This window comes from Aptenodytes patagonicus, chromosome 1, assembly GCF_965638725.1.
Source record: "Aptenodytes patagonicus chromosome 1, bAptPat1.pri.cur, whole genome shotgun sequence".
Taxonomy (NCBI): Eukaryota; Metazoa; Chordata; class Aves; order Sphenisciformes; family Spheniscidae; genus Aptenodytes; species Aptenodytes patagonicus.
This window is the reverse complement of record NC_134949.1, coordinates 27,674,990-27,702,113: the sequence shown is the minus strand read 5'-3', so window position 1 is coordinate 27,702,113 and position 27,124 is coordinate 27,674,990. Positions and strand designations below refer to the sequence as shown.

The 27,124-nt window shown below is 39.2% G+C and overlaps 1 protein-coding gene across 1 annotated transcript in view; it reads left to right on the top strand.

The window, feature by feature from the left end:
* The window catches only part of CFTR (CF transmembrane conductance regulator), a 93,841-nt gene that overhangs the window by 22,247 nt on the left and 44,470 nt on the right, over positions 1-27,124 (top strand). Inside the window, exons 4-12 of the mRNA XM_076328642.1 lie at positions 336-551; positions 1,473-1,562; positions 2,962-3,125; positions 3,599-3,724; positions 7,453-7,699; positions 9,990-10,082; positions 10,613-10,795; positions 13,441-13,632; positions 24,602-24,696. Of these exons, the coding sequence (XP_076184757.1) occupies positions 336-551; positions 1,473-1,562; positions 2,962-3,125; positions 3,599-3,724; positions 7,453-7,699; positions 9,990-10,082; positions 10,613-10,795; positions 13,441-13,632; positions 24,602-24,696 (1,406 nt within the window). The remainder of the gene's footprint in view (positions 1-335; positions 552-1,472; positions 1,563-2,961; positions 3,126-3,598; positions 3,725-7,452; positions 7,700-9,989; positions 10,083-10,612; positions 10,796-13,440; positions 13,633-24,601; positions 24,697-27,124) is intronic.

Here is a 27,124-nt window from a genome sequence, read left to right as displayed (position 1 = left end):
TGATGCGGCTAATCCATTACAACTCTGAAAAGTAAATGTGGAAGCTAATCTCAGTTGTCACTTTTGCAGAAAATGATCAAACAAAATTCACAAACTAGATTTGCTTTGATGGAGTTGCAGGAGCATCACGGATTAAGACAGCAGTGAGTTGTCTGTTCTCCTGTGCAATTACTGCAACTTTCTGTGGTTTGCACAGCAAACAGACCTGGCTTCCTCATTTAAGATATAAAGCTATAAATCTCAGTTGGTAGGACTTGAAATTAAAATGTTAACCATTTTGAAAAAAATGAACAAACTACTGACCAAAATTATTTTTCTCTTGTTTCCATCTGCAGGAAGTCACCAAATCTGTGCAACCCCTTCTGCTGGGAAGAATAATAGCTTCCTACGATCCAGACAACTCTGACGAAAGATCCATAGCCTACTACCTGGCCATTGGCTTGTGCCTTCTCTTCCTTGTGAGAACACTACTCATACACCCTGCTATATTTGGTCTTCATCATATAGGAATGCAAATGAGGATAGCTATGTTTAGCTTGATTTATAAGAAGGTAATAGTTTCATTTACACTCAAAGCCAAACCTCTGTCTGTAGCCTACGTAACTTTTAGGCCAGTTTGTTGGAAGATTGATAGTTTTGTTAGTCAAGGCACATAAAGTACACAAAAGAATAATGTGGCTAACATCAGTTCCTGACAGCTCTCCATTTCCTAAGTCCAAAGAATTAAATACTCGTCTACAGCTGGTTTGACTGAAGTCAGCCTCTGTGTGAGTTCAGACTTGCTGGATATGTGGTGAAATGCCTTAATTGTTCTACCACTCTGCTCCTGTTATGCACGTGTATTGCAAAGGAAGAATAACATATGCTGGTGGCCAAAGAATATCTTCAAAAGAGGATTAGAGGTGAAGAGTGAAACAATAAATATAACATAGAAGGGATTGAGTTTGAATGATACTGTGTGAGATCTCTGTAGCCTGAAGAATCAACAGATACTGATGTATCGCATGTTCACAAATCCAAAGATTTAAAAAGGTGTTTGCTTTTACCAATACCAAAAGCAGCTAATTTAAACAAACACGTTAGTTACTCTAGTATAAAGCTCACTGTGAACACATCTTTCAAAAATATTTGTCAAGATAGGCACAGTAGGAGATTTCTGAGGATGCACAGCAGCACACAGCATGCATGCTTAATTAAAACTTGCATTTGCATATATATCTATATACATAAAATATGCAGTAGAAAGCAAGGACTAAGTCAATAAATCAATATTTGTAAAGCAATTTAATGGCTATATTAAATTCAAGTGACATAAATAACAAGTTTAATGAGACTTTCTTTATAGCATAAGCAGATAAGTGAATTGTTATTTATACTTCTGTACCGTTGCCTATTATTTTTATCTGTATTCATTCTGTTTTATGGGGATGAGTTACATGGCCATTTTTCTATGGTTTTGGTTTTTTTTACAGATCTTAAAACTGTCAAGCAGAGTTCTAGATAAAATAAGTACTGGACAATTGGTCAGTCTTCTTTCCAACAATCTGAACAAATTTGATGAGGTACGTCATCGGTTGTTTAATCCACTTGGTGATCCATCAAATACAAATGCAATACTTCAAGTTGTTCATGACAAATATTAAGGAAGGAAGGAGCATAAATGACAGACTGCACTGAGTGCTCATTGTAGATATAAAATGAATCACTACCTTAAGAAAATGTGTTGGCACATGGTCATGGAAATGCTCATTCTGATACTTATGACATCCTTTATCTCCTATGCTGATTAGTAGAGGAAACCGAAAAAACAGGTATACCATAAAAACATGCTTGTTCTGCAGTCCAGTGAGAACCTGCCAGGAAACCTCTGGGTTATGCAGTTGGTTTCATAGAGGTTAGAACTTGCTGGTTCAATCCTTCCATCCTCTTTTCCTGACCACCATACCTTTTTACTAAGGTCATCCAGTCTGTTCCTGCCATTGAACAAGCGATGATGTTCAGCATCCCGTTGCTACTATTACCCACTCTCCTACAAGTCTGAATAAGTGTTGATATAAGACCTTATTAGGAATCATTCCCAACACATCCATCTTAGATAATACTTCCAGAGTCTCCTGTAAAACTTCTCTTTCGTTAAAGACACAGAGATAAATCCCTGCTAATGGCTTTGGGGACTGGAAACTCTATGACCTTCTGTGCAGCATGTATATTTAATCGGCCCATTGGTAGGATGAGATTTGCTTTGTATGAAAGAAGCAAGACCAGAGAGACTGTGGACACGTGGCTGGAACTGTAGGGTGTATTTGCTTTAAGCACTGCATTACTATATAGAGCAATGTCAGCTAGTGCTGAACAAGCTAGGACAAGTGCCTTATCATTGCAGCAGTATAGCTGCAGTGACACAGACCCCTGTGCAGCCTGATCATAGGATTCAGTCCAAAATCTCCCCAATGTGAAGGAACATGACTGAAGTAGGCAGCAATCTGTTTTGAATTAGTTGTGTTCACCCAACAGTCATCTCTTCACCAAAGTAATATTTGTCTCCTATATCAGATTAAATCACTCTCAGAAGATTCTTCTGTGTATTTTTCTCATCTTGTAGTGGTTGAAAAAGCCAGCATCGATGGCAAATGCTGTTTACTTTTACAAAGCTGGGGTTTTTCCTCGTGCATGTACATAGCGAAGATACAATTGCAGACTGAACTTTGCCTTACAAAAATAAAAGTTTAGGTGTGGAATGTATATGTATTGCTGTGCTGCTGTCATAATTAACACCCAGAATGCTATGTGCTCAGGATCACAAATCCTCCTTTATAAACTTGTTTTACTACTGGAAATAGTTGTACCATTCTTCATTACATTTTTCAAACTGTCACTTTTATGACTTCCTCCTTTTCATGTAGTTTTCAGAACACATCTGTAACTTGTATTACTATTATTTTCTGCTGTGGGCTTCCACAGGGTCTTGCTCTGGCTCATTTTGTATGGATCGCACCTTTACAAGTGGCACTGCTGATGGGACTGCTCTGGGATATGTTAGAAGCTTCTGCATTTTCTGGACTTGCTTTTCTAATAGTCCTGGCCTTTTTCCAAGCCTGGCTGGGACAAAGGATGATGAAATACAGGTGATGAGACTGTTTTAAAATATTTCAATATATTTTCCTGAAACACGTTTGTTTAAGAAGTTTGTACCACTTGATTAAGGGTCTCTAGTTATGACTTTGTTACAAAAGAGGGCTCCAAAGAGTGTTGGCTGTGTCGGGAAAGTCACGGACAAGCCTTTACTTATTTAGCAGCAGCTGTCTAAACTTAACAAAATGAAGGCCTCATGTACAGTAAATAGTGATAATGCATTGTAGAATTAAAACTCCTTGTTAGTGACTTGATTTATTCTTTTTAGAGCTTGTATTTTCTCTTTAATAAAACAATTATTAGATTTCTAATAATTCCTTTCACATTCTTCATAATAATTCTGTTAAAATAAACATTTTAAGCATAGGCATGTAGGGAAAGTGTTTTCATAAGATATAATTGGATACAAACTAACTATACAGGATGAAAAAGATGAAGCTTGACCTACTGCCTTTTTTCTTTGTAGGAATAAGAGGGCAGGAAAGATCAATGAGAGACTTGTCATCACCTCAGAAATAATTGAAAATATACAGTCAGTTAAAGCCTATTGTTGGGAAGATGCAATGGAAAAAATGATTGAAAGCATCCGTGAGTAAGTGTTCTCATTTGTTGGTCAAATTTTTTATGTGCTCAGAAAAAAAAAATTAAGTAGCTATGAACACCATCTGTGGTCTTGTTACTTAAGAAGTAAAGCACACAAATATTAATCCTCCATAAACTAACCATGTATTCCCACACTGCAGCTTGGTTTTTTTCCCAATTTGTCAAGTTCACTATGGAGGTGAGATTTTTTATTTTTTTTATTTGCTTCCTCGTTTGTTATAATGATATTTCAGTAGTTAGCTTGCACAGGTAAAACAATTGTGGCATCTGTGTTTGTTTCTGGCCAACCCTATCCTCATCTTACAATAAAAAGCCCTTTTGTGATGGTGGTTACTTAAGGCCTCACAGACTTTCCTATTCTGTGGTGGAGGAAATAATATGAGTCCTCTGCAGCCATTTTATGAGAAATGCAATAAAGCTGGTTTTAAATGTTACATGCAATCTGTGAAAGGATTAAAGTAGCGCAGCTTCATATGTTCATCCTGCACAATTGCATTAACATTTATTGTCTGTAGATAGCCTTGTATAATGCTTATTTCTTCAATTAATATCGAGATTGAACTGGAACTACCAGACCTGAAGCAGGAAGGAGGTATAAGAGCTAACCTAGTTAGCTGAGAGCTATGAGAAGGAGGTCTTCGTTACCGACAGGGAGTCCTGGGGGAAGGGAGGAGAAGTGACATATTGATTATGGGTAACGCTGCACTAAAGCTGTCCCGTGTGTTTGTTTAGTCCTTTACAGACAATTAAAATTCTGTGCCAGGTGTGTGATTGAGAAAATAAAAGAAATATGTGTCATATTATCATGTAAATAAAAGAGAGGAAATGATTTTATTACACAAATGCCTTCTTGTTCAGCTGCTTTCTGAAAGACAATCCAGGGAAAGTGAAGTGTTCTTTACCTTTAGAATAAGGAAGATCTTAAAATTTGTAATGATTTGCTGTAAACGATCAGAGAAAACTCAGTCTGAATTCAGACCGGGAGTTCCACCTCGAGGATGGAACCAGGTTAGGATTCCCCTGGTGTCACTAGTCACATGCATTGCTTTTAGGAAATTTGAGACCACATCTTGTGAGCAAATCCTGTAGAAATGAGTTAAATAACTTTTAGTTCACAAAATGGTCACAGAAACCTGGAAAAAGGACTGTCATTTTATGATCTGTATTTTCTACAATAATTTATAATGAATTTTGTAATGCTGGAATTCGATTTTTATTATATTATGCATGGATTTTGAAAAGACAAGAATACTAGCAATATTACAAGATCAAAGTATCTCTCTTCTACTTCTCTGCACCAAAATACCATATTTTTTTGAGTGATCCAACAGGTCACTTGATGAAGACATCACCAGAGCAGGTCAACCTGGGAAGGTCAGGGCTTCAATTGAATTTTGCTTGCTGAGCCACCTCTGCAGGGCCTCCCAATCAGTTGGCTTGTTAAGCTGGTAGGAAACGAGACCCTGTGTGTGAAGCCATGCCTGTATTTTAGCAACAGTGCATTATAACTCAGTCATTACCAAACTGCTTCTGCATGCTGGCATTTTCTGATGCAACCCAGTTTAATCAACTCTAATGAACTAGGTAGACCTGTGCCCTTACTCTGGTAGACTTGAGCTGCCAGGGCTGGCCATCCTGCAGGTGTAACACTGCTGCAGGCAAACTTCCCTGGCGAACTGTGACACTTCAGAGGGACCAATATGGACTGTCTCCTGTGTTTCCTCTGAAGTCTGTACTGATAACTGTTCGTAACAGGTGTCTGAATAAACATACCTGCACTCCTATGGGCTATGCAATGCATTCGGAGAAGTAAAAAACCACAGTGCCAAACTGTTCCCCTGAACCATAGCATAGCACTGGAGAAGGTGAAGCTCAAGGTTAGAAGTGTCTACACTTTGTCAGCAGAAGATACATCTTTAAAGCAAAGAATCTCAAGCTCATGTATTTGTACTGATTCCTGCAGCATCACTTCAAAACCAGACATACACTGGTCTAAACTCTATACATGCACAAGGCTCATAGTGTCCCTTATATCTCTCTCCAAGTGCCCATATTGCATCAGCATCAGCAAGACCCAAATGAGTGCTTAATTTACAGAGCTCTCAAGCCCGTATCAAAGACAGACCCACCTCTGGAAAACTTTTGCTTGTGTCTGGGCCAGCTTGTGGCTGGTACTTGGGAGTGTACTGAAAAGGGTTAGTGCTTTGATTTTCCCTCTTTGGAGTAGCGGCTGTGTGCTTCAGCACTGGGGGGATTTTTGGTAGCTTCTGCCCAGGTGTTTGTGTGGGACTGGACGAGCAGCAAGCCCAAAAATCTTTGTTATCCCTATTCAGTGCTGCCATCCACAGTCTCATACAAGCTCTGGAGGGACTTATAAGGCCCTTTCTCCAGGGCAGTGGCTACTACTGTGGTGGTGACCTGCATGCCTGGCCACTTTCTTCAGGCCTCTCTTGTGAAATACATACTTAACAAGAAGTGCTAGGCACCCTGCTCCAAAACTGGCTGAGCTCAGATTTTCTGTCAGGGACTTTTAAGAACACTTTGGCTGACAAAAGTTGGTAAGATGCTGGATGCATGTGGAAGTCTCATGCATGCGTAGTGTGGAGCTGAAAGGGGGTTCCACACAGCTCCAATATCCTGGATGGACTTTGCATGCAGACACTGGCTCAATACCAGAAGACACATAAAGATTGTGGTGCTCAGCCTTGCAACACCAGGTATTACCATCACCAATGTGACTGTGAACTTCTGCACAGTACCCCAGTGGTTAAAGCACTCACCCCATTAATGGGCACCTTGGGGTCTAGCTCCATCTCTAGCCCCCGTTAATGGCTCTTGCAGCAGAGCAATTGCTCTTTCACTGCAGCAGAGATGCCTCTGTTCAGGCAAAGCTGAGCTGCCGGGCACCTGGAGAACGTGAAGTGAATGGGGTCAAAATGAGAGCAGTCAACAGAAAGCTTCAGCACTGTGAGTTAGGGCTATCAACTCAGAAAATGAATTGCACTCGCTGGATTGTTTCTCTTTTTATTTAGTGCTTGCTGTAAGACGCATAGACATCGTGGAAGCAGCTAAGAGTAATCACCAGTTACGTTCCTGACTGCACAGCGGTCAGTAAGCTGCTCTGTAGACTGAGCTTCTATGGAGAAAGGAAGGGGGGGGAGCAGACTCTCTGCCTTCCACCTCTTCAAGCTGAGGTTAACTGATACCTTACTTCATGGATGAAGCTGTTAGTAGGGTGCTCTGCAAAAGGAGATGACACTATAATTGGATTGTGGATTGTTCTTAGTTTTTTTATGGTCACGTATAGCAAATCTGGCATTTCAAAGTATCTTATTTCTAGGAGAGTTATCTATCTAGATGACCAGATGAGTATGGGATGACGCTTCTGGTAGTGTATCATATACCACAGCATTAGATGCCTAAGGATGGTTATGCCAGGAATGGTAGAGGCTTGTGGTTTTATAAGGTATCTAAATCATGACACAGATCATTGTTTTTTTGTCTGACATGTCTGAACATTGGTGCCAAAATTTGGCTCCAGTTATTTTTTAGGTCCAAAAATTCTTTTGAATCTTGCTTTTTAACTGCAATCCTAGAAAATATCAAGGATGAATGAGCCTCTGAGTTAATCGTTTTACCAACAGTTCCATCCAAAATATTTGTAAGATGTAAACTGTGGAATCCTATACTAATTATTTGTATTTGTTTTTTTAACAGAACTGAACTGAAGCTAACCCGAAAAGCTGCTTATGTGAGATATTTCAACAGCTCAGCCTTCTTCTTTTCAGGCTTTTTTGTGGTGTTTTTAGCTGTGCTTCCATATGCTGTGATTAAAGGAATTATTCTCCGAAAAATATTTACCACCATTTCCTTCTGCATTGTTCTTCGAATGACAGTGACCAGGCAGTTTCCCGGGTCTGTACAGACCTGGTATGACTCTATTGGAGCAATAAACAAAATACAGGTAGGGTACATACACTAAAGTCTTCCCAAGTACGTAAGCTAATTCTTTATAGCATGTTATCTTATCAGTTGATCAACAAAAGCACAGCATTTAAGCAGACTTTCCGAATATACTATATGTTGCTTTGACTACACACCATGAAATGTCATTATAAATCTTGATATTGTTATATGGTTCCCCAGGCAGCATAACCACAAGAGTCTCATGCTACCTGCATGCTGCTTTTTTTGAAACAGTGGCATTTAGTTATTTCTTCTCATTGCAGAGTAAGGAACGTAATAAAAATATATCAGGAGTTGTGGTGCTTAAGAGACGTTTTTCCTTCAGATAAGAAATTACAAAATTAGTACATGTTTTATATAGCATGGCTTCCAGTAGCTGCAGTCACAGATCTTCTGTTTTCCTAGCTATTAGTGGCAAGAACAGCCGGAGATTGTGCATCTTATGCAAATGTGCATCTCATTCATTATGAGCAGCAAACATAATTAAGGTACCGGTCAAATAATTATTACCTACCTTACCTACTGAGATTAATTGCTCATATACCAGCATGAGAGGCTTATCTGCAGAGTCAAATCAGGGTGAATTCTCATTAACTCTCTCTCTCTTATCTGCTGTTTTGAAATCACTCCTCAGGAAAAGAATTCTTATTCTATTTCAGGGTGAAATCTTAGGCTTTTTTTTTTTACATATTTAATAGATTTTTTCTGGTAAAATATACATTTTATTATTTTTAGTGTGATAAAAATGCCTAATATGGAACGTAAAGATCTTAATCAGAAATCTGAACTTTAATATAGAATAAGAAGTAGGTATTGGATTTTTATGATTTTCAACTGGGCAGAAAATTTGAGAAATCTAGCCATAAACCTTTCTATTCAACATTCAGAAGGCTGCCTTGTTGGGTCCCAATTTAGGCAGTCCTTATACTCTCAGATTCCCTAGGCGTTAGTGGAGGTGTCTTGTCTCTCCTGTTTCCTGGAAGAGCGTATCCTATACCCTGTCACAGAACTGGCAAGCCCAGTTGTCATACCGTTGCCCTCATTTTGCTGAATGCTTGTCTTTGGGGTATTAGGTCTGTGGGTGCTCTGGAATCCATAAATAGTCATCTCTCTGTGGCACGTTCAGTATAGACCCCATAGACAGACTGCACAGAATCCCAGAACGCCGATGCCCTTTACTTGTCACAAGAAACATAAACAAAAAAAATAAACCACTCATACATTTCTCTGATTTAATTTCCTCATCAATTTAAAGAGTTCACTGAGCCAGATATGTCCCCATGGTTATTGTATTTGCCCTGTAGCTAGACCCATGTTTTCTAGACCATGAAGTCTTTCAGGATCAGTGTGCTTTCTCTGACTATCACTGCTCCAGCAACTCCACTGGATGACCCCACTGCCTTTGTTATGAAAGCCTAGCTATCATTTCCTTCTTTTGCATAAACTGTGTGTGTTTTGCCTTCCAGTTTTTTGGTTCCTGCCCTTTCAATCATCTGCTTTTTCCCTTTTGCTTGTTCTACTCGGGAAATTTGCAAGTTTACTGTAGAGAACTGATTTTCCCCCTTACCATCTGCTTAGTTTGTCCACTAGATCTACTTGGTTCCACATAATTTAAAAGACAATTTAGAGGAGGGAGTACCGACAGACAACAAAATCATGGAATAGAAAAGTTATCTTTCCTATGTTAGCATAGGCTTACTCTTTTTTCCTAATATTATCCCAGAAGGTAGCACAAGCATTGGGTTGCTGACTTGTGTCATTTGAAATTACTCTACTTCAGTGCTGCACTGGCCAGGATCATTATCTGCCTTTTTTTTTTTGTTGTTGGTAGAGACATCATTCCAACTCTTTTAAACTCTTGCAGTTTTGGAATAGGGAGATAGCAGCACATAGCTGCTTTGTTTCACTGTTTACCAGAGTAAGACCTTCCACATCCTACTCCAAAAACAAAGCTTTATTTGAAAAGGATTAAGGTCAAAGGGGTGATGCTGCCTGATACAAGTCCTGAAAGCAAAGGAAATGCCAAGTTTTGATATTCTTTCTAAACCGGAACCAAATACATTTATGGTTATGTTTTCACTAGCAATGAAGGAATTGGTAGTTTCAAAAACATTTCCTTCTGCATCCGAAAGATGTTGTATAAGCTATATTTATGCCTCTCTCAAAAACACTACAGTGCAATAGCACCATCAGAAATATTAGCTAGTGCTCAGTGTTGGCATCTGCTTTGTGTAATACGGCCGTCATCCCTTACCGTTTCCTCTCATCTGCTTTCATGGTGTTTCTAGGATTTCTTACTGAAAAAAGAGTATAAATCCCTGGAGTATAATCTAACAACCACTGGGGTTGAGCTGGACAAAGTAACAGCTTTTTGGGATGAGGTTAGTACTTTTAACCAAACTAAATTAAAATACAGAGTGTATCTTTTTTACCGATATTTGCCTTGGTGTTCTCTAGAAAGAGCAGCCTACACTCCTTCATTTTAACGGGCCTCAGCTATCAGCAGGCAAGGAATATATGGCAAGTAAATAATGCATGATATCAAATTATCCACGGTTGAAAAACTTTGGAAGAGACCTTTTAATAAGTGTTAAGGCCTGTAATAAGTAGTTATTTCTGATTTAAGCCAACCTGAAAGCAGGATCAGGCTGTGGCATGTATAAACATTGGAAAGCATTTCTATAATAAAAAAAAACTTTGTTTGTATCCACAAATTTAGGAGCAAGTACAATACATACATTAAAAATATATATATTTAACAATATAATAAATATGTTATTGATAGGAAAAGTAACATCAGAAAAGTAAGTTCCTATGTTTTCATAAGTCCATAGTATGATATACATGTCTGCATATGCATGTTTTATTTATTTTTTATGTACATACAAATACACATCTGTGCATGTTGCAGGGAATTGGAGAGCTCTTTGTAAAAGCAAACCAGGAAAACAACAACAGCAAAGCTCCTAGCACTGACAACAATCTCTTCTTCAGTAATTTTCCCCTTCATGCCTCTCCTGTTCTTCAGGATATAAATTTCAAGATTGAGAAGGGACAGTTATTAGCTGTTTCTGGATCTACTGGAGCAGGCAAGGTATTTCTATTTCTGTTCTTTCAACAAAAGTCCTAATAATTTTAAGGAATAATATTGTGTTGTTTTCTGTATTGTTACTGTATTCTTGCTATCCTGTGCTTGCTGTAAAAATGATCGCTGCAGGAAAAAGTATGAATAAACTGTAAGTTTCAATAAAGTGGCCAATAGTTATTTGAAGTGTTACTCTGTGGCCAGTATGAGAAAGAGTTTGCTGGATATTTTTTGTACATACAGGGATACAGACTTAATAAGGAAATAGCAATTTAAATTACGAAACTATTTTTCCATCGGAAGTAAAAGAGGATTTGCAGCAATAATGCAGACTGAAACCTAAGGTTAATGCTCATGGTGAGAATCTCCCTGCCTTTAAAACAATAAACTGGAGAACGTAGCATAGGTATCCAGATGGCTCAGTGTGCTAGAAAGCAGACTTTTTTTTTTTTCCCTGCCTTGCTAACATTTTAAGGAAAAAGTTGAACACAAGATGGTCAGTAACCTGGCAAGCCTGATTAGCCAGGTAACTAAGACGCATGCCCTGGACATGTGGTATATCTGGTCACTTGTGCTCCGGTTCCTACAGTTCCTCACTCAGACAGGCTCCCTGAGGCCCATGTGAAAGCCTGGGGAGGTGCTGCTGAAACTGATGGTTTTCTAACAAAAGTTGTGGTTTAGATTAATCATCATTTTAGAGCCCCAAAATGTTATCAATACATTTAGTTTGCAGATAATACATCTGATTAACTTCATTAATATAAAATAAGTTGAGCTGTGATACACTTATTCACTTTGAACAGCAAGTAATTAGATGAGTCTTTCATCTTGACTGGGTTTTCTGAGGAGATGTGAAAGTCCAAGCAAACATTCATTATGCGTTTGGCAACTTTTCTTTTCCTGTTTAACAAATTATTGGTGAACATATTCTGATTTCTTTTACTTGCATTGGGTAAAATCTTTGCTCTGTTGGAATCAATGGCAAAGGACCCATCAATTTCAATATCAAAATCAAGGCTTCTGTATTATTTTTCAGTAATGATACCAATAGGAAGGAGCAAGGGACTCAGGACATGAGGTTGTCCTCAAGCTGATATGTTGAGGTGTATTTTACTGTGATACTTCTGAATTAACAGAATAGTTTTCCTATGTTGCTGATAATCTCAGATGGCTATTGCTAAAGCTGATACTTGTAATACAAAAATGTCAACTAGAAAGTGCTGAAGGACGTATGTATATCTCCTTTATTCATCTACTTAGGAAAGTGAGGAAAATTCAGATCACACTGAGCAGTTTATGTGAGTATATACATACAACAAATTTGCACTTTTCAGGGCAATAAAGATAACAGGCTTACAATATTATCTGAAAGATTTACAAAAAATAAGGTTTACACCCCCTACCCCCAAAAAAAAAAAGTTTCTCCTTTCCTTACACCCTCTTAATTTGTTTCCTTCATATTGCTTGAGGCTGTTACTATATATTCCAGGAATTGTCAGGCCTGTGAAACAGACTGCACACTTATTTTATCTATAACACGTATAAAACCTGACATCAGCTCTTTAATACTGCTTCAATATTAGATAGGGTTGGGTTTGATTTTTTTTCCCATTTATGTTATATGGCACAAGATACAGTAGTTTAACATCCAGTGTGCAAAACATGCTAAGCGGCTGTCCTTTGCAGGATCAGAAACTTCCTACTCAGCATTTTGGAAAATTCAGATTCTGGTATAATGGAAAGAATCTTGTGAGACTCCCCCCACATATTGTATAACTTGTCAAAGGATCTCTGGGCTTGACAGCATGAAACTGTGACTTAGACAGATTTTTAGATCTTTGGCTGTTACGTCCCAGCTTTGTTGACTGTTTATTAGTGATAAGAACACCACTGGAATGGCTCTGTAACATATTTTTCCTTGTATTTCTCAATTCTATTCTTTGATCTAGTAGCCAGTGATGTGTGACAAGGTTACTACAAGCTACTGATTAACTTTGAAATTATAACATGTCAGTACTGAAATTGCAATCAATTCTTTTATGAAGGGAAACAGTAAATATACTTAGGTCATGTATTCACGTAAATGAGTTAACAGTTACAGAGGAAAATTCAGATCACACTGAGCAGTTTGTGAGTAACTGTATACACACACACAAAGAAATTGCATTTTTCAAGGCAATACAGGTAAAAGGCTTATGAACACTAGCAAAGTTGTAAACATGAATTGTGTTGTACAAAGAACAAACAAAATAATCACTGATAATGTTAAAAATCAGATAACATTCTCCATAAATACTAATACCTTATGTCTGTATATGTCTCACAGATACTCACATTTTTACCTTGTAAAATTACTGGAAGTTTAATTAAAAATACATACTTTTGCAGCAGCGTGCTTTTTTTACAAGATATCTTGCACAATTTTTATTGTTCATTGAATGAAGTTTCTCTCATTTCAGAGGCCTTTCAGAACCGTATGTATCATGAAAATCTCCACTAATTGCAGCTTGTACTAGATCAGTACTTATAGGGACACTCTTTACAAGACAAATGTACCATTTAAGTGACTTAGCAGAGTGACTCTCATTTTGTTTAGCATTTCTTATGGTTGTACAGATCTCTGGTATATTAACCAAGTGTTAATGATTTTTCAGACTTCTCTTCTGATGTTGATAATGGGCGAATTGGAGCCTTCGCAGGGTAGACTTAAACACAGTGGAAGGATATCCTTTTCACCTCAAGTCTCCTGGATCATGCCTGGAACAATAAAAGAAAACATAATTTTTGGTGTATCCTATGATGAATACCGATACAAGAGTGTCATCAAAGCCTGCCAACTAGAAGAGGTCAGTCAGCTAGAACTCTTAAGACCTGTGACCCAACCCAAGTGAAAAACCCCAAAGAATAAGTCAGGGAGTGGAGCTTTAAGTAAGCGAGACATTTCTGAGATTTCAGGAACTCAGCCTGGCATCCCAATTTTGTGGAATTGCAAGTCAGCCTGTTGCCAGCTCCTTGGGAGATACGCTGACGGTGCCATTTCTGGTAGTTTACATAACAGGAGCTAAAAAAGCTGGCTCAGATATTATAAGGTGTCTGCTTTCTCAGTCTTCCTTGCTAATTAAAACCCGGGTAAACATATTAATGTTAAAGAAATGATGTAATAAGTACTGTTCCTACCAATTTTTTTTCATGTTTCTTCCCCATAAAGAAGCTTTTCCTTACAATCTTGGAAATTAACCTGTTTTCCTCCTTTCTTTTGCACTTCAGAAATGGCTCCAGGAATAATTAGAACTCTGTGCCAGAAACCTGAGTTATTTAGAGGAAAATCTTGACTGAAGTTGTGTTTTTCTCTGTGCACATTGAAAATTCTCACACTGGAAATTATTGTAGGATCAATCTTTATGTGTCATGTAGCCCACAATTAGTACAATGACGTGGAAGTGTCCTTGTGTGTGTTTGATGTTGCCAGAAGGTAGTGTAGGAAAAGAGATCTTTTCACATTGCAAGATACAAAAGGAGCCAGCATTTTAGACCTTTCCACCCTTATTGCTGTGGCTTAAGATCAGGCATTTTGTCTGTAACATGTAGACAAAAACAATAAATATTTAACTGTGCTGAATAGGATCTGTCTTTAGGCCACACAGTGAAACATATTTACCTTTAGTGCCAGTCAGGCAAGAAAACAATAGCTAGTCTGTTTAAAAATAAGATGAGGTTACTGTGCTTTATCTCAGAGCAGGGTATAGTTAAGCGATAAAGTAATCTTTTCTTATATGTTTATGGCCATTTCAGCTTGTGTTTGAATTGTGGTTTGCTGGAAATCTTCTTTGAAAGCTTCTGAAGACAGGAGAATTAACAACTTCTGTGTCAGGCTTTCGAAAGAGAGTAGTCCTTAACCCCCGTCTTAAAAGTTGTAGTTAATGCCAAAGCTCCGAGAAACAACTGGCTTCAGCAGTTCAAAGCTGTCCTTGCCCAAAGAGGCTTCCCAGCCCAGGCTTTTACTAGAGCAGAAGGTGGTTAATGATGGCTCAGTGTCTTGGTGTTGGTGGGATGGCTTGGTGTCTCAATAGGCTGCAGCTCCTTTGTTCTCCAAACAGGCTCAGTCAAGCCAGCTTTGATCTGTGTTGGTGCAGCTCTGTGCAGAATGATATGCTTCACCTCCTAACAGGGCTCATTATTTGAGATCAAGTTTGATACTTATAAGGATATTTTCTTCTGGACTGAAGCTGAATAAATTGGGCTGGCCTGAAGAGAAGGCAGAATGGACTGGAAGGAAGCCAAATGCATTACCTTGTTGCTATTTTTATGCTTTTTAGTCTCGTTAGCTTTCTCATCTTAGTTACCAAACAGGACTTAGTATGGCAGATTGAAGGATGGATTTCAAATAGTAATTCCCTGTTCATTCCCCAGTATGACCTTTTAGGGGTTTATTATGACAAAGGTTAGTTCTTTGTTGGATTGGGATTGTGTGTGTTCTCATTCTTCAGAAAGGAGAGGTACCAGAGGGTTTTTGCCTAAGGGAGTTCACTTTGCCCCCTTCTCTGCAGCTTTCCTAGATAGCTATATAGTCCACCTGAATGTAGGCCTGTTGCTGAGTCTAGTTCTTATATGGGCTTTTCAAGGTGAACCAAGGATTGGTGATAAAAGAGAGTTTATTTCCTTATTGCACATATGCTGAAAGTCAGTTAACATACAGCTCTTAACAGTGGCTAAATGAGATTTACTTCCAAGCCCCATGCTCACAAAAACTTTTTTGGGAATACAAAGCCATCTTCTTTGACCCAGTGGGCAAATAGATGTGTTATTACTGCAAAAAGTAACATACCTGCGAAATGCCCCCTTTGCTTTGCCATCTCCACCATCACCCTATAGAGGAAGCATACTGAAGACCTAGTCCAATTCCTAAATTTGATGTCTTTTCCCTATGTCTTCATTAGTGCCAATAAAATACTACAGGTTACTCTATGTGGGTCATGTCATACAATGCCATATACATAGGTTTGGGGCTTCCTGACACACCGTGAATAGCCTGTTCTTGTCCATCAGCAGAACAGGACACTGAAGCTGGGTGACTTCATACAAGGTGCTCTGCACTTTGTTTTAGGTCTATGGAGATATGCAAATGATATTAAGCAAGTGTAACAAATAATTTGGGGTGCATGAGAATTTTCAGAAAAGTCAGCGCTACATTTTTCTGCCTGAATTTTCGGATTGGTACATAGTTGATTTGCTAAGGAGTTATCACGTACAGCCTATTTAGAGTTGCTAAGTACTTGAGGTAAATTTATCTCAAATTATGAAAGATGGAAGGTGCAAGTAAATATTTCACAGAGCTTTCCATATTTTTAGGTGTCCAAGAATTTCTTGATTATATTTTTCTTTTGAGGGTAAGTAGGGCATCAGGGGAGGTATAATCATGTTTTGCAATGTGGTTCTAATTACTGGAGTTTGGAAATGGGCAGAGGTTAAGAGAAGTGGAAGGGGATAGAACAACAGAAAGACTGCTTTGGAGTTGAGATGAAGGGACTGTAATTAAGAGCTACCTTAGCGTTCTTGATATCCTACAGAAACTGCTTTACTGGCAAAAATTATTTCTGAAAGCCCACCACAAACATATGGCTGCAGTGAGATGTAAGTGGTGCGTAGACATTGCCCTTATTCTTGTGTGATGCTGAACTCCAGGGAATGCCAATACATTTAAATTACATGATACATTCTGTGAAACATCACAGTAAAAAAAGTTTTACAAAAAGGCATAGGAGAAGGGCTACTTGTTCCTTCTCCACTGCCTTCTTCCTCTTTTTTTCTTTTCCTCGAGAAATAGCGAATATTTTAGCAAGCAAGCAGGGTGAGTACCTAATTTAACACGCCTTCTAAAATGAAGGTCCCAGTTTGCAAATATGGATGTGAACGATTTCGACTTCTAGATCAAACCCCTGCAGCACAGATCAGTAGTCCTTACCATTTGTCCTTTATTCAGAATAACTTGTTTGAATGGGTTTAAATTTGAGTGTGCAGGTATTATCACAAATCCATTACCTTTAAAATCTTAAATTGGCATGCTATGATATTGAGAAGCCGAGATGTAATTGGTACGGATTCTGAACTCATTTCCTAAAGAGAGTCCCCATAGGCAAGCTTAAAGGTACTCGAAAAGTAAGATAAGATGAATTGGTGCTGCCTCAGCTTATGCTACCTTTTTTTTTTTGACAAGGTGTTTTACCCTTTTTATCAAGTACTTTTCATCACATTCATGATAAAAATCAATTAGCAAGACAAGGTGAACTTTTGCCTAGCACTTCAAATTAGGGACCATGTATGAACAAATTTAACGCTGAGAAACCATCCTGCATAATTCATTGATTTTTATTCTCATTGCTCAATAGCAAAAGCCACTGGGAGATGTGAACTGGATGAGTTTATATATCTGTGGAAACTTGCTACTAAATTTGAAGTAGTTCCATAAGTGTAACTTCCCCGGCGATTGAAGGGTTGTATTGATGTCATGGCAGGGATAACATGAATATAAATGGGAATTTGTAGAAGTAGCCAATAGGGTTTGCAAAATCCTTATTACTGATGTAATGAAAAATGGGGAAGGAACGTTCCTTGATTTTCAGTTTTTTAGGTTGAAAAATCAGTATTAATAGCCTACTATACACAGGGTGTGAGATTTTGTTTGCTTTTAGCACTTCCTACGTTAAAGAGGTAAAACCTTTGGACAGTTGAAACAAGAATCTTTGTGTCTAAATGCTGTTAACATTGAACAAAATCATCCTAAGAGAATGCGTTCCTCCAGTCAAGACTGCAGAAGCAGGCCCGTTACAGTTATTCTTGTGTTAAAAAATAAACAAGCATCATATCCCATTTGAAGGGGTGCAGTAATTCATTAGTTTTGAAACCATACTTCCATGACTTTCGTGTTTTGCAAGGTAAGATAGATATTTTTCCACCTAGTTAGTTCATTTGATCCTTCAATAGTTACCTAAGAGGCCATAAACACATAATGGCAAACTACCTTTAAGAGATTACCACTCTTAAAGTAAACATATGTTCTGATTTGAGAGCCACCAGCTGCTCATGAATGTAATGTTTAACGTGGCATGCAAATAGAGGAAGTGTTTCCATGTGAAATCAAATCATATAATAGTACTAAAGAAATTTGTGGCCAGATCCTGTGGTTTTTTGAGCTGGTTTTACAAGGAGTGCAGGAGATTAATTTTCATCTAAGAACTTAGATTATGGAGAGAATAACTAGAGAAAGAGACAGTCAATATGCCAAGCCCTGGTTTGTGTTCCTGTGCGTTCGACATCTCCTTGCAAAGGATGGCATCCATCACTGGGCGATGAGTTCACTGCAACGTCAAGGATGCCCTGAAACAGAAATACATATCCTTGCATCCAACTGTACTGCTCCAGCCCCTTTTATCTGTGCTGGTTTTGGGCTTGTTTGTTTTTTATTGGTTGGTTGATTGGTTTGGGGGGGGGGTTGGCAGATAACTAAATCAGTTGAGAGGTTATTATGTCAGTGAGTGAAATACTTTGTGCCCTGTTTTTGTGCCTGTTTTCACAAGGGGTTTTGGCAGATTACAAAGTGTGTGGAAGAGAGGAACAATAAGGATTCAAGTCTGGAACTGGGTGCTATGTAGTAGGTAATTCTCTACAAGAGAGCTTGGTTACCTCATCAGGTACATGTCTACAGTGTAAACGACGTGCGAGCAAGTTACTTAGCCTGTCTTCATAGCTGGGGAGAGCAACAGGTGTTTCAAGGTGAAGTTCATCTCATCCTAATGTAAACAGCTAAAATAGCATAAATGCCTCTTTCAGGCAGAAAGTCCACATAATATGTCAAATCTCCCACTGCAACCATTGCATCTCAGACACGTGGGCCCAAAAGCTGGCTACCTTTATACTTTTTCCACCTTGCACTGGTATGATCCACTGGCATGAGAAGACTGCTCTAACTGAAATTCTTGTCTGTGGCCCAAAATCACGGGCAGGTCAGCTGTGAAGCTGCTGACACAGTGAGTTCCTTGGGGGAAATGGAAGTAAATAGCTAGCACAGTTTCTTCATAGCAGGGGAGCATCTCAATTAGAGAAAAAAATAGACTCAAACTCCCAAATGCACTGACTTCAAGAAGTTTATCAGCGATCAAGTAAATATGTTTAACAGAGCCCTTCTGCAATGTTCTGTGTTGATACTGTTTGGTTAAAAATCTGTTTCAGTCAAGACTCCCCACCTGTCTTAGGTACAGGGCTCTGGACTGATTACCTTGGACGTTGTCCTATCTTCTGTGTCACTTCTGGAATTGTATTTAATTCCCTTACCCTGTGTTTAACCTACCCACACGCAGCATACCAACTACTTCATGTTTCAAAAATCTGTTCTGCGGGAATGTTTCACCATAGAGAAAGCGAGTTTTGCCAGCATTCGTGTGAGTTTTGGGTGAGCCTGACACTCTGCTCAAGGTCACAAACTCTTGCGAAAACAAAGCTTATGCTTTTGGATCATGAGTACTTCATAAATGGTTCAGCTGAAATCTAACAAAAGTTTTGGCTTCAAGAATCATAGGCAGAGAGTGGAGAGTTACCTAAATAAAATAAAATTTTAAAAAGTAATTTCTGATTTGAAATACTTCAGAGAGATCTGGTTTTCTGGCTTCTGGCCCAGGAAAATGAGGACTCGAGTATGTTCAAGCTGGTTACCCAAAAGCCAAAATATAAAAAATTACTGAAAATTCTTCATCTTTTAAAAATTAACAGAAATGTTCACTGGTAGGTATGAGTCTGAAACACAAGACTTGATTTCAAAAGTTTAACACTTCAAATTTTGCAGTTTAGTTCATACCTGTCTTACTTTCAAGATCATTTCTTTTCTGAAAATCAGGACAAATTGAAAGTTATGCTTTCTGCAAAATGACATTTCAAATTAATCATCTAAAGATTGTTAGTAATCACTGAATTCAAATCTGGAGGTTTGTTTCAGTTCCATTTCTACCTCGTTGGTATATGAGAACTGAATATGATTTCTTGGAAGTACAGAAATAATCATGTTAGTGAGAAAGCAGGTAACAGTAAATTTTCCTCTTATAACTAAAGAGAAAAATTATCAAATAGGGTGGAACGGTATTGCAGCTCCTGCTTGAAGCCCTTGGTGCTGCTTCTGCTTAATTTATATTCAGCTTTACTTGAATTTTATACAATAAAGGCTTCAGTATTTTTCTTCTAATTTATTGCAAATAGTCCATACTACAGAAAGGGAATTGCAAAGTGTATTCAGAGGCAGCTTCTGTAAAACACAGAGAGAAATAAGGCGTTGAAAAAGGGAGTACTTTGGTAGGTGAGAAGGAGGCAGCAATGTAAATGGGGGGATTTTCTGGGAACTGTGAAAATAAACATGGGAAATGTTAATGGCAATGAAGAAAAGGAAGGGGATAGAGATGGTAAAGAAACTGGGACTGTAGAAAAAAAGGAAGTGAAATAGAGGAAAGGGTTAGTGAAGATGAAATGGAGAGAGTCTAGACTGCTGCTCTGTTCTATCAGTTTCATGACGGTTTTATCTTTTTGGAGGGGTGGCAGAAGAGGGAAGATCGAAAGCCACATCATTAAGGACATATTTAAGGAAGAAAAAGGGGCCCCATAAGTAAAATACATATGTTCTATCATTGAAACTGCTTGAGTAGTTTGAGTAGCCTTGGATATATAAAGCAACTATTTGCTGAAAGGCATGGTTCTTAGAAACTATTTTCTGTCATGCTTTATTACTGTAATTGTTGCTGATAATTTATCAAATAATTTTGATAACAAACAATCTCTACAGAAAAGACTTGGGAGCGTGAAGTTCATTCTGAGGTTTCCTTTTTTTTTTTAACGAGACCATATTTCCTATTTACCCTGAAAAGAGATATTACCTTAAATGATCTCAGCTATATTCTATCATACCAAGCCCAAAGGTATTACGAGGGTCATCCCTTTGCTGCTGAGGTAGATGAATATGATATTTACACTGTTAAAAATGCAAACAGATATTAAAAGGGGTGCCTTCTCCTTGGGTGTGCAACTTGAGATTTGTTAGCTCCTGATATTAGAAACACCCACAAAAGTAATTAATGTCTGTGGAACTGTGGGGGGTTTCCTCTCTGAATAGTTACCAATAGGTTTCTCAATTTAGGCATTTAGAAATGGATATGTTGAACAAAATCCAGTGTCTACTTCATTAATATACTGGGTTTTGTGCCGTTCAGCATCATTACGTTAGGTTTGTCCCTGGCTTGATTTCACTTCCTGCATAAAATGACAGCAAGGATGTATTTGGACCAGCCCTATGTACTTTTTTACAATAGGTAATGCATGTTCCAACAAATAGCATTGTGTGTCTATTGGACTTCATCACTCTGTTTACGCCTTTGAAAGAAATTACTAAACATTTTTTAATTATTATAATTACAGCCTGAAAAGTTCTTTGTCTGTTCCATGCCATATATTATCCTGAGGTGAAGGGTAGAAGAGAGCAGAAGGGGAACTCATTAAAAGTCTGATTAAAATTCCATGTTGACACACCTGCAAAGAAATATATCTGACGAAATCCCACCACCATTTAAAACAATAGGAATTAATTTCAGTAGGGCTAGGATGTTTGCAGGGGAAGACACACTGGGCCCAGTTCTTCATCTGGGCTTTTTTCGAAGAAGAAGTAGGATCAGGAAACAGTAATGGCACCAGCACCATTACAGGCAGCAGTACTGGCAGAAATGGGAAACAGTTGAAATCAGCTTAGATATCTAGATACTTAACCACACAAGTCCCAATGTTCAGGTGAAGATATTGGGTAAATGGCAAAGTTACAGATAAATAACATGACTCCCACATGCATAGTGAAACCACAAGTGATCTGAGCAGGTCATCTGTATGAGATTCAACAAGGCCAAGTGCCGGGTCCTGCACTTCGGCCACAACAACCCCATGCAGCGCTACAGGCTTGGGGAAGAGTGGCTGGAAAGCTGCCCGACAGAAAAGGACCTGGGGGTGCTGGTTGACAGCCAGCTGAACATGAGCCGGCAGTGTGCCCAGGCGGCCAAGAAGGCCAATGGCATCCTGGCCTGTATCAGAAATAGTGTGGCCAGCAGGAGTAGGGAAGTGATCGTGCCCCTGTACTCGGCCCTGGTGAGGCCGCACCTCGAATACTGTGTTCAGTTTTGGGCCCCTCACTACAAGAAGGACGTTGAGGTGTTAGAGCGTGTCCAGAGAAGGGCAACGAGGCTGGTGAGGGGTCTGGAGAACAAGTCTTATGAGGAGCGGCTGAGGGAACTGGGACTGTTCAGCCTGGAGAAAAGGAGGCTGAGGGGAGACCTCATCGCTCTCTACAACTACCTGACAGGAGGTTGTAGCAAGGTGGGTGTTGGTCTCTTCTCCCAAGTAACAAGCGATAGGACGAGAGGAAACAGCCTCAAGTTGCGCCAGGCGAGGTTTAGATTGGACATGAGGAAAAATTTCTTTACTGAAAGAGTGGTGAAACATTGGAACAGGCTGCCCAGGGAAGTGGTGGAGTCCCCATCCCTGGAGGTATTTAAAAGACGTGTAGATGAGGCGCTTAGGGACATGGTTTAGTGGGCATGGTGGTGTTGGGTTGCTGGTTGGACTCGATGATCTTAGACGTCTTTTCCAACCTTAATGATTCTATGATTCTATGATCTCAAATAAATGCCAGAAAAGCTTTTGTGCCAGAATTTCTCATGTTCTCTCTAAATACTTCATGACCTATAGGAAGGCGATTTTGTCACATTCAGGAAATCGTCCTTTAAATATGTTGCTGGCACTACTTTTCACATCCCTCTTTCAGCAAATACCAGAGATGTTACATTAGAACCAGGGATTTGCTTGTGTGGCTCTCCTTTTACAAGAGGGAAATAACTAGTTAACATGAGAAGAATTTAAAAATCACCTGCAATAGCTTTTCCATACATAAGAGCATCTTGATTTTAAGGTCAGAATCCTCTAAGTCAGGAAGTAAACGCTATTATCAAATTAAAGAGTTGGGAGAATCTCCCATTTCCTGACAGACCAGGCAGTCAATTTCTAGTCCTTGAGTGGCTGGACCTTTCATCTGTCACTGATCCAGGGCTGAACGGCATTGTTCACTCTTTTCCTGAGGTCAGGCCAATTTACAAGGGAGGAAGAAGGAAACATTTCTCTCGAAGGATTTTTATTTATTTATTTATTCTTCAAAACCTCAGAGGCTTGGAATGCCAAAAGGCTGCCCAACAGAGAGTGATTAGCCATCAATATCACAGCAGGGGTGATCAAAATTGGATTATATCTGACTTTGTATGAAACGCAAATTTCCAGAGAGCAGCTCAGCTTAGAATCCCAGGTCGTATCGCCCTGGAAGTGCTTCACGTGTCTTCCAGTCTTTTTCCCAGACGCTGCAGGATTTCTGTAGGTGCTGCAGAGTGCATGCAGACAACTGAGCTCCTGCGTGTCCCTCGGCTGCCCGGGGGAAGAGAGACCCCAAAACGGGCCACATCTTTCAAGGCGCTGCCTAAAGCCTGCTTCCGGAAGCTCACTTTCTGAGGGATTTTGCATGCCACTTTTTTCCCCCCAGAAGTTGCACTAAAAGGAAAATCTTTGTAAAGTGTGAGAACACTGGAGCTGATTTTGTCTGGTATCAGATGCCTCGGTCAGCTTTCTTGGCTGCGGGAGATCCCTGCCTTGGGAGTGGGAGCATGTGCACAGGCAAGAGCGGCAGTCCAGTGCTGCTGAGCAGGGAGTGCAGGCACTGGGAGCTTCTGGGACAGTCGGGGCTTCCAGGTTGGCACATGGCAAACTGCCCTGGAGTCATACCCGCTGGAACCTAGGCGCCCTGGGGCACAGGGAGGTCATCCAGCCCGTGTTTCTGGGAAAAGTCCCCTGAAACTACCACCACCACAGTGATAGTGGTGTCACTGTATTGGCTTAAGGACATGGGCCAGGTAAGGCTTGAAGGCAGAATTAACATTTTTTGTTAGAGCAACTGTAAAAGTAGAAAAACTAGGCAGCCTTCAGGCACACAAGCCATTCTCCATGTCTCCACTTCCATGAATTATTGTGGTTTGCATGGATCCTTAGTGTTGGTGCTAAATACTCCTCTCAAGAAAATTTCTGGCCACCTCTGCCGGTGGGGCACGAGGATGTCCTTTTCTCCTTTCTCTGTCTCACATGAGAGTGAAATGGTATTTTCTGTTTTTATCACTGGCTAAAGATTCATTTTTAGCATAATCGTGAGTTGTGAGTAACTTACAGCCTGAGCAGTGGAACTTGGCTCCCAAACCTTTTGCAAACTTTGAGCATTCCTGGCATTCCTGGCTAGGAATTTTGTGCAAGCCTTTTCATTAAAAAACCTGCCAGAAATATAAATTTCTCTGGGTTTTGAACAGTTCAGATCCAGAGTTTGCTTCTTGCTCTCCCTAACTTCAGTGTCAAGTGCATTTATCATTGTTATTTGACAGAAAACTCAAATGGTTAACGTTTTGGATTGATATTGTATGAAGGTACATTCCTTGCTTTTATGGAGATCTAGCAATTAAGACAAATATTTGTTCTTGAGATCTTGCAGCTTGTAATTGCTCTCTGCGATAGAATTATATGTTTTCTTTTATTGCCATTTCTGATTACATAAACAAATGAAAGAAAGAAACTTCTGTGGGACTTTTTTTTTTTTACAACTTCTGTCTAACCTGTCTGTACACTGTTGTACACTATGCTTCCATCCAGTCTGTAGCTTGAGTTTCTTGGATATGGAAAATACATGTCTGATTCTTTAAAAAAAATTGTTAACAGGACATTTCCAAGTTCCCAGACAAAGATTATACAGTGCTGGGTGACGGTGGAATAATTCTGAGCGGAGGTCAGCGAGCACGAATCTCACTAGCAAGGTGAGTATTTTGCTCTCTAAGTAGTGTACTGTTTCATGTATAAGGAAAGTATTATGACTAAGCATTTAAATACATGTGAACCAAGTCCTGCTAAATAAATATCCTCCAGGTATATCAGGAACTTCATTTTACTATCAGAAATCTGAGTTTTGCTATGCAATTGTGTTTGTGATACACTTGCATATTTATTTATTGAATTTTAAAAGTTTGATGTCAGACGCATGCAATGGCTTAGCTGAAGATGAACCTTTCCCTCCCTGATGCAAGATGCCATTTGGAGATTCAGACCTTTAAATGTAGGTTTCTAGGCACCAAAGAAACGCATACAAAGATACAAATAAGAAATATTCCAGGATCTTTCCCTGCTATGACACTTCTACAAAGCAGTTTATATATTGATTAATGACATGCTCCCTGTCTGCAGGTAGCAAAAATGAAAAAAATGCCATGTTTCAAAAAAAGTTGCTAATAGTTTTGGTCTTTTTCTGTTGTAAAAAGAAAAAGTGGAAAGCAATGGCTAGTCAGTACATATGAATAATGGTCTGGCCTTGTCTGTTTGACCTTCCAACGTTAGTAAGTAATTTTGAAGGTCTACGGAACAATAACATAGGTGTTTGTCTTATAAATTAGCTATGTGTTTCAGCGGAATCACTTAGCTATCATCAGAAATCCAGTAACGATAGCTCTGATGTGTAAATGGCCCCATTTATTTCTGTGCCAAGTGCAAATTGTGCTGGTTCCCATGCTCAGAAATGCTGGGTAGAAGTAAAATCACATTATGGTGATCCACACTGGCATCCCATGAAAGATGTGCCTGTCTGTGTAAGGCTAAAAGATGGATTCATTAAAATAGAGAGGGTTTCAGTGTGGATCTTTCTAGTGGATTTGTGAGAGGGAAGAGGCATATGGATGGTTCTGTTTTATGCAATAAGAGAGGAAGGAGGAGCAGGCAAAGCTTTCAGAGCAAAAAAAAACCCCAACCAACAAAACCCACTTAGATTTTAATTTAAAATGCAACATTTAGGTGAAGTATTTCCTAGATTCTATGAATAATCATGTCTGTCACTTTTCAGATGGTCACAGCTCATTCATTGGAGGGTCACAGAATTGATATAATATTTTTATTGTCAGCTATGTAATTATTATTTTTAAAACAATTAGATGTCCCAAAGACAGTGGCTGTATCTGCTTTACATTTTGTTTGGGCTCCAGTCTAAGCTCAGCATACAGCAAGGTGTGCAGGTTTTGAGGTGTGGGTGGCAGATGAAGCTCTGAGAAAGCTAGAGGAGAAAATTTAGGATTACAGCCCCGGGTTGTACCCATCTGCACTGGCAATAAGCTGGATGTTATTTGCTTGAACTGGCTGCATGCACGTGTCTGGTGTACTCTGTGCAAAGTGAGAATGAGAATGTGAAATGAGAATCCCTGCTGGAAGTGCCATCAACCAGCCGTCATGAGAAGCAAATGGAGATTGCCTGAGTCCATCTTTCTTACAGAGCACTGTCAGTGTCTGCAGCTACAATCGGGGGAAAGGACAGACCAAGGGAAAAAAACAGTGCATGCCATGGGTTTGAGCTAGCTCACTGGCCCCGTACCCTAAAGCCAGTCATGTATAGCTACTAAGTCCAACATAGAAATTAAAGCAATAATTTGAGTGCTACCATTATTTCAGGAAAAAAACTGCAACCTTTTTGCTGATGGAAGTGCCAAGAACAGTGTGAGCTTTCTGTTGTTGTGCAACCACTGCATCATAATGTATGGTCAGTGAAATCCATCGTGACAAAGGATTTTTCAATAAAGTTGCTTGGTTATTAACATAATATGCTATTATTGAGGGCTTTTTCTCCTGGTGGTTAAATATTTTCACACTGTTTAACATAATGATTTTAAAAATCATTTTTAAAGTACTTTAAAAAGCACCAAAATGCAGCTGTCCAAATTTTCTTTACTAATTATACCCTGATCCATATCATATCATGGTTTTCATACTCACGGAGGAAGGCAAGGGGCCTCTTTTAGCTTCTATTGAAATTGGTTTAAAAAAACCCCTCTTAACCACAGGTTTAGGTCTCAGTGAGCCATGTCCAGGCACATACAGCTTAAGGTCCTAATTCTACAAATAGTTTTTCATGTCCTGAACTCGAAATATTGTACAGTGCCATTTCAGATAATGTTTGCAAGATCGTGGCTCACTAATACACTTGTCTTTGCTCACCAGTTATTTCCAAGTATTTTTAAAATTAAGTGCTGGGACCTAAGTATTTTCGCACATGTATTTACATATATGTAATATTCCCTCAGGCACCAGTAGACGTTACAGTAGGTACTAAATTCCCATTTAAATGGTCATTGTACACCGATGGGGACTGTCAGATTCAGGCCATACGCAGGTCTTTAGAGTAACCTGTGTAAAAGGCAGCTGTATAGC